This window comes from Lates calcarifer, linkage group LG1, assembly GCF_001640805.2.
Source record: "Lates calcarifer isolate ASB-BC8 linkage group LG1, TLL_Latcal_v3, whole genome shotgun sequence".
Taxonomy (NCBI): domain Eukaryota; kingdom Metazoa; phylum Chordata; class Actinopteri; family Centropomidae; genus Lates; species Lates calcarifer.
In genome coordinates, this window is record NC_066833.1 from 25,420,453 (window position 1) to 25,438,793 (window position 18,341).

At 38.5% G+C, this 18,341-nt stretch overlaps 1 protein-coding gene across 1 annotated transcript in view; it reads left to right on the forward strand.

Annotated features, from left to right (window-relative positions):
* The first annotated feature begins 4,194 nt into the window (after nucleotides 1-4,194).
* LOC108879909 (collagen alpha-3(VI) chain) overlaps nucleotides 4,195-18,341 on the forward strand; it is a 62,058-nt gene continuing 47,911 nt past the window's right edge. Inside the window, 6 exon segments of the mRNA XM_051073167.1 lie at nucleotides 4,195-4,485; nucleotides 11,577-11,685; nucleotides 12,204-12,836; nucleotides 14,587-15,183; nucleotides 16,380-16,973; nucleotides 17,699-18,322. Coding sequence (XP_050929124.1) covers nucleotides 11,601-11,685; nucleotides 12,204-12,836; nucleotides 14,587-15,183; nucleotides 16,380-16,973; nucleotides 17,699-18,322 — 2,533 coding nt within the window. The 5' untranslated portion in view covers nucleotides 4,195-4,485; nucleotides 11,577-11,600.

Genomic DNA, 18,341 nt, shown 5'->3' on the forward strand with positions numbered 1-18,341 from the left:
AAGTGTTATATGCCTGGAGTGACTACTTTTGCAACACTGTTAAAGGGATATTAAAATATATGTATTTAAAAGAAACCCATGACTGAGGTTGGTTCAAACACAAGAGACACAAAAGCTTGAACATATTCTACTGATTCCCAGTCCTAAGGTGTTAGTGGTAACAATAGCTAGCTGGGATATTTCAAGCTATTAAATTGTTGAAGCATAAATAGACTGGATCTACTTGCTAAATAGTGTCAAATTCTTAAATGTATTTTTACTTTGTTTGGCCTCGTATCTGATGCCTGCTTCAAAGTAAATCATCACACTGAGAGTGTGCATTGTGTTCACAAAGTGCTCACTGCTGTGGCAGGAAACCAGCAGGGAGGGGAGGCAGAAGGCATCATGCAGGAGCACTGTTACTGTAACCAGTATCAGTGTATATGGGACTTGGCAAATATGTAAATTAATAGCCTATCTTCTTCTTTAACTTTACATTTATAGAAAATGTAATCCAGACTCAATCATGTTTCCCAAATAACATATTTGCTGTTGCAGTTAAGCCATATAGAAACTTAATTTATAGACAGGATTACTAGACAATAAATACATATCCCCTGGTAATAGGTTTATTAGATATGGTAGCTTTCTACCTGTTGAGTTATTTCTCTGTGAGCTAGTCCTGAACACATAAGAGGCACAAAACCATCCAATGAATGAGCTACCTGTCAGTGCATATGACTTCATGTTTGCTCCTCTTGGTTTTGTTTGTAAAAAGTTAGGGTGGACATGAACCAAACCAGTTTACATATGACCACATATGCATGCTTGTGTAACATTATGACTGAAGGGAGGCAGCCTTAAAAAGGTGAAAAAAATAATTAGTGTTATTCTCCCCCATTTACAGCTCCTTCTGTTGAGCATCTACTGTTACTGTGAGTATTAATACTTTCCTCATCAGACACGGTAGAAGTGAGCTAAAGCCAGGCCATCTCCACCCAGTTATTTGCTTATGCTCCAATGGAAATAAGTAGGTTGGTGGAATCAACACATGCATTTTCCTCAAACTGCCCAGTGAACAGTTTGTTCCTAATGGTAATGTCTTCACAGGCGAGAAAAGCAACTTCCAGAAACCAGTTTGAATACTTCAGTTATGTCGAAGGGAGTCTCTTGCTTTTATTTGAGAGTAAAATAAACACTGAGTGTGCATTCGCAGTTTTAGAGGGCTTAGGGTACAGTTCCTATGCTTTTCATAATTTCCATATACTGTATGAACCTAGTGACATTACAGCCACACCCAAAACATCATCTCAATGCTGAGGAAAATGGCTGTCTATTCCAGTTTTTAAGAATCATTCTCATCTGTCCTGTGTCACATACCTGTCAGTGTTATAAAAGCTGGCACTTATTAATGAGAGAAACAAGAATTGGGACAGCTTTTAAAAGCATCACAGGAAACAGTCAGCGCTTTCATCCACCCACATGAAGTCACCTTGGTGGCATGCATCAAAGAACCGCTTTACCACAGATCTGCCCTATCTCGACAACTCATACAATTGTTAAAAGCTGTTAGCGTGACATTGACATCACCCAACAATATAATTATTAGTTCTTGTCACACTGAGGCTGTAAGGTTTCGATTTTGAAGGATCTGTGTTAGGTTAGCGCTAACTCACAAGGGAATATCTGTAAGACATGTTTCCTAATGATGAAAAAATATTTGGATCTAGTTGATCTACCCGCTTATTGCTTTGATCTGAACTCACAACATGGATGAATCATCAATAATCAGCTTTTGTTTAAGAGGCAGTTTACCCAGGCACTATTTTGTGCCATTCTAGAGACTTATCAGATCTTTTTCTCTCTGAACATACAACAGCTTGTAACTCAGTGGACTTTACAGCAGTGGTTGCCTAGCACCATCATAACACCACAGAGCCTTGCAGGAAATATTGGTGGGGTGAGTAATGACCTACAGACAACAGAACATGGATGCAATGGACCAGTGTTATAAATACTTCCATATGGTGCAGTCTGAAGTCTCTCTCTCTTTTTTGCATCTAATGAATTAAGAAATTGTATATCTGCATGGATAGTTCAGAGAGGTAATGAAGGTTAAGTTGCTTAATGTTGAAGCTAAGCTTTCAACCTTTATTCACACAGATGTAAGGGAGTGAAGTTGATTTCACAGCTGACCTCTGGGAACAAAGTCTGTTTTAGATCACTGACAAAATAATGCTGCAGAAATCCTCCCTCTTTTTGGCTCGGACTTCAGCATTTGTAAGAGTTCAGGAGCAAAGTGCTCCTCAGTGTTCTTTCCTGTCGACATTTAGTGAATTGTGTAATCCATTGTATATATTATAAAACATTCCATATCATACACTAATGCTTAAAAGTATACACTATTGTCATCATTTTGACAGTGAAGGATATTATATATATAATGAAGCAAGCTGAAGACTACATATTCACATACCTCATAAAGTCTAGCTCTGCTTTGTTGCCACCAACAGCTGCTTGGTGGTGGGCAGGTTGTGTTCAATGACTTTATAAGACATCTTTCCACTGAAAACAACTTCCTGTTGCAGCTGGGTGGGAACAAAGTTGCAGGCAGAAACCCAAACTAATGAAGACACTAAAACTGTCTGTGGAGCTGATGGGGATTGCAGTTAGGTAACAAATGTAATTCCTTTAAAAATATACATATACCTATAATTTTATCCATTGCTTACATAAAGAAAATTAGACTTCTTTTTATTTTACTTGCTGTGACCAGAACTGTCTACATTAACAATATAATACAATTAAACAATGCTATTTAAGAATACATGTTACAAATTTTAAGTTACTTTTTTTTTCACATGAAAATAATATAATCTGATTTTGGTGGTACACTGACTTGTTATCGGGAGTATGGTGCCTCTGTCATTCCCATTCTACACCTCAAAAGCCTGTTCTTGCACAATGTCACTTTGGTGAGCGTGTATGAACTCCTGCTAACTGAGTGATCATCGGCGGCCTAAACTGCCAGAATCAGCCCAGCAAACTCTAGATCAGTTTAAAAAAACGTAGAAGTCGTTAAAAACCAGTGTTCATCTCTGATATTTAGCTGGGAAACTTTGAAAATATCAAGAATACTGAATACAGTTTGGTGCATTTGGTACAGTGTCAGCACCTCTGGCTCTGGAGGCCATAGATCATGAGGAATATACACTATTCAGCTGTGTCTTGGTTTAGTGAGTGGGACTAGTTGGAGAAGTTGGAGGTCTGGTCAACAAAGCCCAACAGAATCAATAACAACTCATAGCTGCAGAGGCTGCTGTTGCTCAGCAAAGTTACATTTTGTTGCTTTAAATTTACTTTATATACCTTTTATTTTTGCTTTTGCCCAGTGTGAAGGAATCACATTTTTATAAACAAAATTAGTGAGTAGTATGTAGGAGAGACACAGCTAATGTCAGTTTTTTCCCCAGTACTACAGAAAACTGGGCACATATACTCTGCCTCTGTAAAATGGTGGTAATAAAAATGAACTCATATGCATTGTTGTTATAGGCCATGTTTGCTGTGTAGCTTCACAGCTAATTTTATTTTGTAGTTGTGGAACAATTAAATTCATGACACTGTGTCATGGCCTTTCCTTAGCAGCGTTCACATTTGCAACCCCTGCCAATACTGTCTTGCACATTCCTTTGTGGGAGATTTATCAGTTTATTTGTTTTATTTGGCTGGATCTCTTTCCAAGATGGCCTACAAACAATACATCATATTTATCAGCTGACGAGAGTGGGATGTAAACCGACACAGTATGTAACCAGTCATCAATTATCCATCTTCTAGACAAACTTGCTTTGCCTAAATCTCTTTGCCAGTGGATGTTGTGGCTGTAATATACTTTTGACAACATAAAGGTACAAAAACCAAAAAGAATATCAAAAAATATGGAACAGTAGGTTTGAAAAAGGGCCAAACAGAGGTAGAGGGAGAAATGTCAAAATGTAGGAAAAGGTAAGAAGAAAATCCCACTCCAGATTTGTGACATCATCTTCCCCACTGCTCACATCCAGACCAAACAGGGCTATGTGTCTGGTTTTCATTTGCTTCTTTTCACCTCCCCTCCTCCCTCCTCTTCTTTTTTTCCCCCTTTCTTCAGAGAAAGTGGGAGGAGGAAGATGGAAGTGGCAGAGCTCCAGGAGTTTGGAAGTTTGTCCCATCCCAGCCTTGAACTCAGCACCACAGCTCCTCTGGTTTGAGACCGGGAGGGTGTCTGTCTCTTTCTCTCAACTTTTTCCCCTTAACTCAGGACCCCTCTCTCTGCACATCTCTTATCAGTGAACTTCTCACAGCTTTGCACAGCCACCTTCCTTCGGGAGGTGCTGGACAAGCCAGCTAAGAGGAATTTAACAGGAGGATAATGACCATAAGTCCAGCTTGCAGTCATTTTACATAATTGATTTTTTTTTCTTCAAAAACAATTATAGTGGAGTACAGCGACTTCAGCTCAGGGTAAGTTTTAATTTTGCTATGCTATGCTGGTGATTGTTTCAGACATAGGCTTCTTGCATACTTGTTTCATTTCATATTTTTTACTCCTTTAAGGTTTGACCTTAGTTGTACTGTATTCATACTACAAATAGTGCATTGACCAGAGCATAGTTTCTAGTCACAACATGTGACCTTATGATGGGTGTCATAATCATAGGGTTGCATGGAGTTTTTGGCTTATAGCTCATAAATATCAGACAGCATGCGTTTAGCAGCATGCCTGAAACCTATACTTTAGTGGTGAGAGTGCTGCAAGGGCAAGGGGTGAGCTGCAGTCAGGATGAAGGAGGAGACCTAAGCAATGTTATGTGTGGTGCATATGTGTGGAAAGGGGCGTGTGCGCTCTCTTTTTCTTTTCACAAAGTTTTAAAATTCTGTTTGACACTCTTGGTTCTTGCTAAACTTAATTTATAAATGTCAAATAAGAGTGAAGAGAGCAAAAAATGAAATCCCTGAGGTGCTGCATCTGAGGTCTTTAGCTGTGACCCCAGATCAGTATTAGAGCTGTGAACCTTTTTTGATGAGAGCAACAACAGTATAATCTGAAGACAACAGATTATTGAAGTCTCCTATCAAAACCTGCGAAATATTAACATTTATTGTTCAGTTGCTCATTCTTGTGCACTGCATTAGTTTTTTTTCTTTCCTTTTTTGTTAATGGCACAGCATCCAAATTTCTAAATCTCCACACCCGCAACTGAGAGCTCCAAAGAGGAGTAATTGGATGGGTAGATGTTTCCACTGCAGCAGTAGCCCAAAACCACACCCTCTGAAACGAGTGCAGGAGTGGAAAAGTGTGAAGAAAGTGTTTTCCACACTAGTGGCCAGATGAACCAGGAGAACCAGAGGGGGTTTGGTCCATTGGACAAAAGAGATGGGGTGGGGGGTGGATAGGTGGGTGGTAGAAGTGGCAGTGGGCTGCAGGTTTTAGAGGACCAGGTGTAAGTCATTAATCTTCAACTTCTACAAGACTGTCCAAGCAGGGGCAGAGGAATTCAGCTGTGTCTTCATTGCAATGTTTCACTGTGTGCATGTGAGACATCTTCTGAGTCACAGTATAATGAAGTTACATTGGAAATTTGTCATAAATAATTCTCTTGAGCTACTGTTTCCACGTAGTTTTATGTTTGCATGTAACCCGTTGCTATGATACAGAAAGGAGGAACTTGGTCACTGTTCAAAAGTGAGAGGAAACTTGGTGTGTGCTCCAGATTTGGTTTTATTTGTTTGAAGTATTTTCACATAATTTACTACCAGCATTGTGACAGTGCAGCAGCTCCCCTTGGAAGCTAACATCTGAACTGTCACTGGCAAAGACGCATCAGGATGATTCTTAAAGGGTTTTTAGATAAACAACATAAATCAACATTAGTATGTTTTATGGCTAGTCCACTCTCTCCAGCTTTTTGTCTTTTTTCCATGATGCAGCACAGATGTCTGGAAGGTTGGAACATTTTTCAGAAAGGTTTAGTGTCAGGGAACTATTGGTTCAGTTTTTAAGGAAACAACTATTTATAATTGCAACCAGTGCAAGGAAGGAATGTCACCAGTCTGCAATGGTAGCATTAGGATTATCAGAGAGTAAGTTTCTGGGGTCATTTTTTGGAAGTCCAAGGTCTTGATAGAGAAAACATAGTGCGACCACTAATCTAGTAGGAAAACTGGTCTTACAAATGAACTCACCTGACTAACTGATCTCATCCAGCTGTTAACAATGAATATTGAGTCTCTTCCTACAAGCCATTTTGTCATATGCTTCTTTTCTCCCATCCTAGCCAATGAGTATCAAGTTTAATACTTATTTAGCCAGCCTACAGGCTTACATTGGCCCTGGTGCTTGAACACACATCTGCTAGGTGTCAGACAGACTAATACACATCAGCTGTGTGGAACTGCCTGCTCAGCCTGCCTCCCCCTCTCTCTTTTAACTTTATCATTGATCCTCCTTTCATCTGTGCCGCATATTGCTCCTCACATCTGTCCAGTGGGTTAGAGTTGCAGTTCCATATAGCCTGATGAGTGATTCATACATGTGGAGGCTTACCAGCACCTGTCAAAGTCAAACTCACACATTCTGCTTTTACAAGTAATATTTCCTCGCATGAAGCCAGTGAGTGGCAGTGTAGAGCTGTCTTACACTCAGCAGCTGCTTTACAGTGTGGACATGAGCCCCATCCCTTTTGACTGCACTAATCTCACTCACAATGGTATTAAGAATGGATTTATGCATCAACAGTTGTTGTTGTCAGTATAATTGATATGTTCTAGATTAGTAATAAAGCATTGAGAGAACTGCTAAAGAGCCAGTTATTGACCCATTAAACCCACGGCATGTCGTGTGGTTTTACTTCAAGGTTTCTTATTAGATGTATATTATCTTGGACAAATTCCACTTGCTTTGTGCAAACTGAGTTATGTCCTCTATGTATGTGTGTGGTGGCGTAAGCTTGATTTGCAGCACCATTTATAATTAATGACAAAGTTAAGACAAATGTGAAATAATAAACAGCATCTGCGAGTGGGAGGGATCGAATTTAACATTTTATGTGTGGAGTGGGATATGATTTAATTTTGGTTGCATTGTGGCTGAGGAGTTTATTGCTAAAATAAATGCAGCTGTGCCAGTTTGGCAGGATGTACAACAATTGTTTTGTTATTTTTAAAGTATCAGACAGACTGTAAAGATTGAATGTACATGTCTTAACTGGTAAATTAGTCACTATATGCACTACATAAATGAGACACCACCTTCAATGTTAGTGTGGCAGAGTGTGGCCTTTGAGCATAAGTCATTCCTGCAAAATGATTAAACCTTCATACTTTGTGATGTTTGCATCCACTTGGGGAATATTAGAACTAAAATGTAGAGTCAGAATTGGACTTTTAATCTGTATTAACTCCTGGCTCTTTAGCTTCTAAATGCTCCAACATGTTCACTGGCTAGTTGCTAAGTAACTTTGGCCTGCTGTTTGGTGTTGGGCAGACAGTGTAGTGTCTTCTTTGCTGAGAGCAGCTACCTATTGAAAACAGTGCAGAGAAAGGTGGACCATGATAGTAAAGTTGCAGGTTGGAAAACCAAAACAATGAGGTGAATGATGCTGAAAAAGTGCTGAGGGAAGGCGTAGAGTTTGGTGATGATTCCCTGTGGGTTTGTCACTACAGGTGACAAGAAGTCATGTGATCCATTGTTATAATAAAAATGTTAATTAAAGCTGTTTTAAACTATTCTGAATGTATTTTGTAGTCTTCACTTTGTTATTCATCTTTTAGTCTAGTAAAATATGGCTGGATATATATTTCTAGTTTTAATATTTTGTTTGCACCTGTTGAAAATGCATTTTGAACTTTGAGTGTAAAGCCAAGTGTCTTTATCTTGTTGCTTTTGCTCACAGCCAATTTAAGTGAAGTCTCTTACTGGTCTGTATTTCTGAAAGTGTTCTGAAAGTACTTGAACCAGTGTGAAGATACACAATCTCTGTGAAGCGACTAAACCATGTTGTTCTTCTGGTCTTAGAAGGTCCATTGGTGCAGTGGATGAACATGCTATTAATGACATTGCTATTTGTCACTGAAGCTGATGGAGCTGTGTGCTGCACTGCACAGTGAGCTTGCATGAGGGTGTTAGTGTATGTGCGTGTTTGTGTGTGGTCTCTGCTATAAATGAGTGTGTGAGGTCCAGCTGCAAACACGGTTCAGTGTACACATGGGCACAGGCAACATCTATATTGCTCTGTAAATGCAAACTGACACTGTTAACTAAATAATACCACTGAGCAAGACACACATACTATTATATACTATGTACAGAGCAGTATATTTTTCGGGATAGCATAAACTGAACATTTTATGGTGGTAAATTACACATTTAGCTAAAATTATGAAGTCTCTCATGGAGACAAATGTGGACCATAGCAGGGGGGAAAAAAACACAAACATGATAACAGCACATAACTTTTAGACTACCCTGATGGTGTGCATATATGGCTGTCACAAGCTGAATCTTACAACAAGGTAGATATACTGCACCTTGAGATTTCATGTATATTTTTTTAGCTTTTTAAAGCTCCATAAAGTTTAGAAAATTTCTGTACTTTGGCAAAAATAAATAAATAAATAAATAAAAATAAATAAATAAATAAATAATATGCTTAAAGCAAAGCATGCCCACATCCTACTGCCCCTTTGTCCAAAGACACTGAATAAACTAAAAGCATCACATACACTGCAACAGTTCTACTCAGCATTGTCCTATGCAATCAAAATAATTTGAAATTAAACAAGATTCTGGAAAGTTTTGAAGCTGTGAACTGTATTTTATATGTGTGTGGAGATGCAAATTAAAACCTACAATGGAGTTACTGGGCCAGAATACCAGAGAAAAATATCGATAAGTAATCAAATTCATTAGTGAGGAAACTGTGAGCTGGTTACCCTTCTGCATTGTCCTTTTTCCCCCATGAATTTGTGAGTTCCTTGTCCTTGCCATGTTTTGTGGACATATTAGATCTTAAAGCTGTACAAGCTCCAATGGTCAATTTTTTGATTACTCTGATTAAATGACAATGTGTAATGTGATAGAGGTCACATACAGTAATGTACCCACAGAAAATTATCAACTTCCTATGCAGCTGATTGACAATTCTCAACAAGGCTTTTTGCATCTTACAAATTTACTGTTGTGTTTCAGTCTTACCTCTGTCATCAACTTCATTTCCAGGAGCAGGAGGCTATTGTCAGTTAAAATTCTCCCAACTCACAAAGTTAGCAACTAGCAGGTGAACAAAGCAAAGCATACAGTGGCTAAACTGACAGATATCTCTAACTCTCTAACACAACAGGTTTGCCATAACAACTTTACATGTAAGTGTGATATTCAGCTTGCTATAGAATTTCTGCCTCTGAGCAGTGGCACAGAAAAATGAATTAATTTATTAATACTCAACTTTCTTTCTAAATTTGCTTTATATTGTAATGTAATTTCCCATCCTGCCATTGTTTCGGTTGCTTGTATCAAAGAAAACAGGCCGCCACTGTGCTACTATGTTTTCCTCTGTGGCAGCAAGGGGAAGCCATAGTGTTGACACACTTGCCAGGTCTGGCAAACTCTGTAGAGAAGTGGCTTTTGAGTGACCCGAAATCACATGAGCATGAGTGGAGAACACAAACATCTGTTACACTGTCCAAGAGAGCTTCGATTTCCTTGAAATGAAGAAACTTAGTGATTTAGGCCCTATATCTGGAAAGTGACAGCATTGGGGGATACATACGCTCACTCATTTCTCACTGAAAGTATGACTTCTGTTCAAAGGATGCTTTTTCAACTTTATTTGTTTAGTTGAAAGGTTTTCTCAAAGTAATTTCCATTTTTGTTTTAGAATAATAGATTATCACAGAAATTTTAAATGTGCAATCATCATGATCTTTAGGGGTACTGTACAGTAGAATGACCCTAACCAGTTAGTTTTCATAGTGGGCAAATGTATTTGTATTCGCATTTGTATTTGTTATTGTTGTACAATAACTGGCACTGATATTTAGTATGACACGACATTGCAGCTGCCTTCAGACATTTCAGTAATTCTGTAATTTTTGTCAGTCTTTAATTCTATGAATAGCATTCTTAAAGTAATGTTTTGTTTGTTCAGTGTATTATCATGGTTTTCTTCTACCAGTTTAGACAGATATTCATTCTCATCTGCAAAGTGTGGTCTGCATAAACACTGGACATAGCAAAGTATAAACATGGTGATTTCAACAAACTCAATGCCTGCAGTGTTACATTAAATACAACAGCCCTGTGTTTATAATTCATTCTTTCTGTCTATTGTGGATGGCTTTGATTCAAGCCCATGGCCCATGGACTTCCCTGTACTTGTGATTGTGTCTTTTTTACTACAAAGCAGAAATTTGTTAAATTTAAACAGCACTGAAGTGCACATTTGGGTCAATTTAAAAAACACAAAATAAAGAGGATAAAAATCTATTTTCATATTAAACGTTTTGAATTAGTACCATTTTGGAGTCTGTCAAGTCAATTTCTTTCACACACAAAGATACTGGTATCATAAACTTAATGTAGCTTCATAATCCATTAAATATACTCACTATTATTAACTTTTTGCGCTGGAGCTAGAGCTGCCCCTAGTGCTGAGCTTTCATTGTGTCTGCCAGCAGGCACAGGGACTGTTGTCTACTTTTACCTCCTATCATTAGCTTAAAGAAGAGGATTTGAAGATTTCATTGGTTGTAGGCCGTGTGCACCATCTCAGAGCATTTTATTTTCAGATAGATAGATAGATACTTTATTAATCCGCACAGGAGATTCACAAGGTCACAGTATCCTTTTTTTGTATTTGTATCCCCAGAATGGTGAGTCTGCTACAGTTTGATGTTTTGGTTAATTTGGGTGGTATTTCTTTTTGGGGGTTACCTGACATTGCTAATAGGGTCAAATATGAAAAAAGTCGAAAATACACATCCCTGCTGTGAAAGTGGATTTTCCAGTTCCAGGTATGTGCTTGCTACTGCCTGATGATAATGGGATGTAATGATAATGAGCTGTCTCAGTGTTAAGAAAATGGGATGTCATGACACTGCGGCAGGATATCTCATATTCTTGCACACATTGCAAAAAAGACTGACAGTAGACATGTTTTTTCTTTTATGTGCTATGTCAAAGATTAAATGTAAAGAAGCAAACTTATACAATGTGTGTTAGAGAGGTGGTGTGGCAAAAAGAGAAAATTCAAAAACATTTCAAATAGGATGTCCGCAGGGGAAAAAAAACATGCCAAAAACATGAAAAAAAACCCAAAATGCTCCAGCAATGCAAACTTTGTGAAAATAAAAACCTTAAAGCAGGCCTAGTTGGTATGGAAGCACTTTTATATAGTATGATTAATGTAGAGAAATTCATATTGAAACATGTTACTTCTTTTAACATTATTATTTAACTTTTAAGCAGCAATGATTTGACAGGTCTTGCTGCATTGGAATAGGGCCACTGTCTGCATTCTGGTTCATATTCATCTCTTTTTTTTCTTGTTTCACAGGTGTCCCCTTTGTTTCTTCTGAAGATGAGGAGGCATCGGTTGTTACCGCTATGTGCCCTTCTGGGTGTCCTGTTTGTAGGACTCCTTCCTAAACTTGATGCTCAGGAAGGTAAGTTGAACTAAGTTAATCTCAGCTGCAGTCAGCAGTGTGCTCATTTTACAGATGATCTGTCTGCTTATAGTGATTTTTCCAGTTTTCTGCTATATTCAGTTTTCTGGGTTTTATTTTTTTTGCACATCTAGCCCTGTTCAAATATTTCAAGGAAAAGTGGGATTTATTGACATGCTTATGATATTAAAAGAGAATCAAAAACATAAGTACATTAAACAGAATATTCTAATGAGCATTGTTGGCAAACTAGTTATTTTTCCACGATTATTATTGTCATATTAGTATCTTCAAACTGTGTATCTTAATATGGGGCAAAAAGTTAGAGGCCACAGAAGTGTTAGAGGTACCAAGTCCAGTCAGATGCTTTTGATTAACAAAGCAGAATGAGGCTGTCAAATTTACCTGAATATTACAGTTGTATTTATGTTTTGGTACTAGAACAGTTTTTGGTACCAAACACTAAGCATCTTTTTCACTGGTCTTCACTTCTGTCCTCCAAATACTCTCTTTTGAAGATTGTGCACAAGGGTTGGCAGCTGATATTTACTTTCTTGTGGATACATCCTGGAGTATGAGAGAGGAGAACTATGAACATGTCAGACAATTTCTATACAGCTTGATACAATCACTGCACCAGGTTGGAGGGGACAGGTTTAAATTTGCCCTTGTGCAGTACAATAGCAAGCCTGAAACTGAGTTCCAGCTCAACAGCTACCCAACAACACAGGGAGTCCTGGCACACATCAAAGCTATGTCTTATCGTGGTGGGGGCACCCGGACTGGCTTGGGCCTGGAATTCCTGATACGTACACATTTGACCACTGCATCGGGCAGCCGTGCTGTTGAAGGAGTGGCTCAGGTCGTGGTGGTGCTAACAGATGGGCGCTCCCAGGATGACGTGGCTGATCCGGCTCAGGTGCTGAGGCTGGCAGGTGTGGAAGTGTTTGCGGTGGGAGTTCAGGATGCAGTGGAGTTGGAGCTCAGGGAGATGGCTAGCCAGCCCCATGACACTCATGTGTTCAGAGTAGACTCTTTCCTGTCCTTGCGGGATAAAATCCAAGATTTAGTAGTGGGGCTTTGCGGCGCAGTCACCCGTTCAGGGGGTGATCCAGTGGCAAATGAGGCCCCTGTGGCTGGAGGAGGGACAGGTAATGAAATGGGACCAGTGTCACTACCATACTAATGTGTCTACATGTGCAGAAAGAAGCTGCTGCATATGTGGTCGTGACTGGAATTTATTATTAACACAATCAAGTATTTTTTTTTAACCACAATAACCTTTCACTATCCACCTGCAAAATTAACATCACTTGTTTTGTCTTATCACACTTAATATGCCCCTAATGCTTAAAAATCACAATACAGTTTGCATGTGATTGAAACCCCAACTGCATCCTAGATTAGGTGTTCAATTTGCAATAATGGCAAATACAAAACCACATCAAAAGTGGGGTAAGCAAAAGCTATTTAAGCAATGTGAACATTCTGTCCCAGATACTTTTAAATAAGGTAGTTATTTCAGTAGTGTGTTGGTATACAGCTATAGTATCTGTCATAATTTAAGACACTATTTTGTCATGCCTGTTTGTATTACGCTTGTAGGTGAGAGGACACATATACAGACAGCAACAGAATAAAATGGTCAAATTAATATCAAATTGACACCTCAAATTAAAAACAATAATTCAGAAAACCTTTGGAAAAGAACATGGTCTCCTTACCCTGTAAATTAAAAACATTACATCTCAAAATCAGTGAGCTTTTAACAATAGCTAACCACGCAACAATGCTTATGTGTCTTGCATATGTATGTTTGTCTTTATCAGTCACAATGTCTATCTGTGTAAAATATGTGCAATATTGTGTATTTGAAACAGTGATGAACCTGCCTGGAATCATCCTTGACCTGGAAGTACCTTGAGAATGTTTTCATTTTATTTTTCTATAGATGTCTATAGATGTCCAGAAATAATGTGCTGTGTGTTAAAATTGTCAAAATCCATTGGAAGCATTACCAATATACATTATATTACTGATTTTATATCAGATCATATGTGATATATTCTCAAGTACTGTAAACCTTTAAGCACCAAGGATGAGCCACAGGGTCATGACTGGTCATTTTATCTGAGGTCTGTAACAAGAGTCTGCATGGGATGGCTGAACTCAGTGGAGTTTACACAAGGAACATATATTCAATATCAATTTATGATGTTTAACTTCATTCAACCCTTATTTGCCATATTTTCAATCTGTTTAAATACTTTCCAACTTTTTCTGTTTGTATGTCTCAAACAGTTTGTAAAAATGTGAGCCTTTCAATTCAAGCATCAGTCATTCAGTCACAACAAACCTTGTTTTGACTATTTATCACAATTGTTGCTTCTATGACAACCAAAATGATGTCAAATTCAAGTCATAATCTGCCTCTGATTAGTGAAAACATCAGTTTTAAATACTGAATTTAAATACTGCTGCTGTTACTGTTGACCTACAAGATGTGGAGAATTATTCTTATATCAGTAAGTATTCATACTGATTGCCGTACTACTGTACAGTACTTGGTCAGTAATCCCAATGTTACCGTAATCCATAGCCAATCCAAATAACCATTCTGTGATCTGGAAAAAAAATCACATTACAGCTTAGAACAATCCTTCAGCTACATTGAGGGGAAAATATTAACAATTTGCATTATTTGAGAAAATCTCCTTGGTTCAGCCTACATGCAGTATGATGTGTTTTGCAATGTTGTTGATTTGTTCACTCTGAATGTTTCTTGACACATGCAATGACATGCTAGCACGAGTTCTTTAATCAAATTCTTTGTCTCTGTCTCACTATGTTAACGCTTTCACAAGTTCCATTTTGTTTTGTTTTCTCTCTCTCTCCTTAAAGCACAAGATTCAGCTGACCTAGTACTCTTAATTGATGGATCACAGAACGTTGGAGCAGCAAACTTCCCCTATGTGCGTGATTTGGTTTTGAGAATCATTGAGCGCCTTGATGTGGGCAGGGACACTATTCGGGTGGCCTTGGCCCTGTACAGTGCCAACCCAGAAATACAGTTCTATCTAAATAGCTATGACAGCAAATCGTCAGTCCTGGAAGCTGTGAAGGGCCTTGCCTACCCAGGGGGTGATGAATCTAACCTGGGCGCTGCCTTGGAAGAAGTGGCCAAAAGCCTTTTGAGCCAAACAGCTGGGGGCAGGGCAGAGGATGGTGTGCCCCAGATGCTGGTGGTTATCAGTGCTGGGCCATCCACTGATGATACTGGTGCTGGTGACCGGGCCCTTAAGAGGGCTGGTGTTATCACATTCAGCATGATGATTGGTGACACTGCCGCTGCAGATCTGGAAGCAATTGCTACAGATAAAAGTTTTGTCCTGTCAGCCCCTGATTTCAGAGCAGTGGCAAGCATGGTTGATCAGCTGCACCCAAACATTATCGGGGTGGCCCAGCGCTCCATTATAATTCAGAATGTGTTCACAGAAGGTATGTAACTTCTCTGTATGCAATGTGGTTGTGGAAGGGGGCATAATAAATTTAAACGCTTACATGAATTTAATATAGTGTGTAAGGTAAGATAAGTTTGTGCTAAACTTGAAATTGCTGTATTCTCTTGTAATAAGGGCTAGCACAATCTGTGGTAATAATACAGTAAAAAACGTATTAACTCTTGTTAGTGCTCTGTGCTTTTTTGTGAAAACAATGAAAAATAATATCAGACGTTTGTATTAATAATTAATGAGATCATTAGATCAGCATCAGACTCACTAAACTTCTCTAACTTTCATTATTAATTTAGTATTTATTAGTTATTTTAATGGCTATATATACCTTGTACTAATGTACTATAAGCAAGTTGTCATGGAATTTATTCATTATTAATTTATTATTAATAATGCAATTATTAAGAATATTTTAAATAATATTATTAATTTATTCATTTAATTGCCTAACAGTACTTACACATCCCATTGGAGCTTTTTCCCCCTATATCTATCAAAAGAAAAATGCTTGTTTTTTTGTCTTGATAGATGTCTGACCCATTTAATCAGCCAGTTTTTAATTCTAGCTTTCCACACTGGTATGACCTTGGGTGATGGGACATGCCACCCAGTGTTTTTCAGTGGAATGCCTGTGATTGACTTACCATACTGAAGTGTATGATCTCAAAAGCTGCATGGAATTGTATCGTTGGTTGTGTCCATATCACATCATATATGCCCAAAATATCCCTTGATAGAGCTTAATACTTTTAAGTTCCTGCATTCAAGTAAATACTTTCATGTAAATGCAAAAGATGCAGCGGTTTCTTTTTGGTTCCATTTCTTAAAATCAAATTTTGAGAGAAAAATATCCAACAACAATTGCATTGCTGAAAACAAATAAACTCGTCATTGAGCATTTCTGTTCATATTCTCAACTTAGTTGACACCTTATGTCTTTTTTATATGCAGCTGTCAAAACATAAATCTATATAAACACATTGTTATCCCTCTTTTTTTCCCTAGCATGTCAGTTAACACGTATGCCAAATGAATTGAATACAAATATGAATTTTAAATCTGATTACAGAATATCCCTAGTTGGCTTTGTTAGCCTTAAGCATTTACAGGTTTATTATCACAGTATCTTTTATAACTAGCTTTTTTTTCTCATATTAATGTTTTTTTTCTTCTTTCCAGTCTTGACAGTTGGAAAACGAGACATCATTTTCCTAATCGACAGTACAATGGGTTCAATAGGCATCAACTCTGTGCGTGAATTCATCAAACGGTTTGTCGACAACATGCCAATTGGTCCAGACGAAGTTCAAGTTGGTGTGGCGCAATTCAGCAATATCCCTCGACTTGAAATGGATCTCAATTCCTATGGATCCAAGGAGGCTTTAGTTTCTGCTTTGGGCAATATCAAACCAAGACCTGGACAGGCAGTCAATATTGGAGCAGCCTTGGACTTTGTGCGGACAAACATGCTGCGGTCTGAGAAGGGCAGTCGTATTCAACAGGGGGTACCCCAGCTTTTACTGCTGATGACCAGTAAAAAGTCCAGTGACAGTGTGGAAGAACCTGCTAAGGCGCTGAAACGGCTGGGTGTATTGACTCTGGTTGCAGGCTCCAAGAATTCTGATGAACAGGAGCTGAAACAGATTGCCTTTACTGACAGTGTTGTGTTCACAGTTAGGGACCTCCGTGCACTGTTTCGCAATCCAAGGGCAATTGTGGATGCACTCACAACTCTAGCTGGGGTGGTGGTGACTGAAGTACCCACTGAGCCAGGTATTGCTTTGTCTTCTAAGCACATTTCATATATTTCCAAAAGTATGCAATGAATGACTTACCTGAACTTGAAAAACTGGACTGAACTAAAATGGAAATAAACAGCTGAGTGACAAATTAAAGGAAAACTTTATATAACTAAGTGGAAAAAACTAATGCAGAAACAAGAGTGATGGATTATAAATTGCTCCATTAAAATCCTACATGCTTTGTGATATGTAAAAATGCTTTTACCCAACTCATTCAGAGCTTATCAAAGCGTGCCACTGGAAGATTGTGAACTGTGAATATTGTGAAGCCTAGTCAGCAAGATATGCAGCAGCATATTTTATCAGTTTTATTGGTGGATCCGTTTTAAATATACCAGGAGGGAGTGATTACTTGTTACTGCAGTTTGGGCTTGGTTGTTCACAACTTGACTCAAGCGAGTTCCCCCTCCCATCACACACACTCATGATTTAAAAACAGTATTATCCATAGCACATAACTGTTCTGCTGGCTTGTGTTGGGCTAATACTTTATTGAGAAACTTCATGTTGTTTTTAATTTGTCACCCATCTACAAGTACCCATAACAAATAATTAACTTCATAGCACTTAAAGTAAACCATTTCAATGGACATCATTTGATCATTTTTAATATGTCATTTGTTTCTTTTACAGCATGAAAGTATATATACATGGAATTACATATATGTAATATTTGTTTTTTGTGCTTTTCCTTAGTGGTGGAGATAACCACAGTGCAGACTCAAAAAGTGGTCAGAGACTTTGTCTTCCTTGTGGATGGCTCAAACTATATTGGTGGCAACTGGCCCTACGTACGAGACTTCATTATCAACGTGGTCAACCAGCTAGACGTACGTCCTGACAGGGCCCAGATTGGTCTCCTGCAATTTGCTGAAAATCCAAAAATTGAATTTTATTTGAACACCTACCAAAACAGGGAAGATGTTGTGAATAAAATCTCTCAAGTCAGACTGACTGGAGGCTCAGTTTTGAATACAGGAGCTGCGATGAAACACGCCCTCAGCAGAATGTTTGTGCAATCAGCTGGGTCACGCAGGAGGCAAGGAGTCCAGCAAGTTTTGGTTCTGATCACAGGTGGTCCAGCCCAGGATGATGTTAAAATCGTAGCTGATCAGTTGGCTCTGGCTGGGGTTCTGACCTTCACAGTCAGTTCTGGGCAAGCAGACGATGCCCTCCTGAAAACAGTTGCCTTTGTTCCAGATTTGGCTTACCATGACACACGCTTCTCTTATTTACCAGCAATGGCTGAACTAATCATGCCAAAGTTGATAACAGTGGTCGGCGATACATCTGTTGTTATTGAGGAAACTGATGAATCTGGTGAGTTTCTTTGAATGAA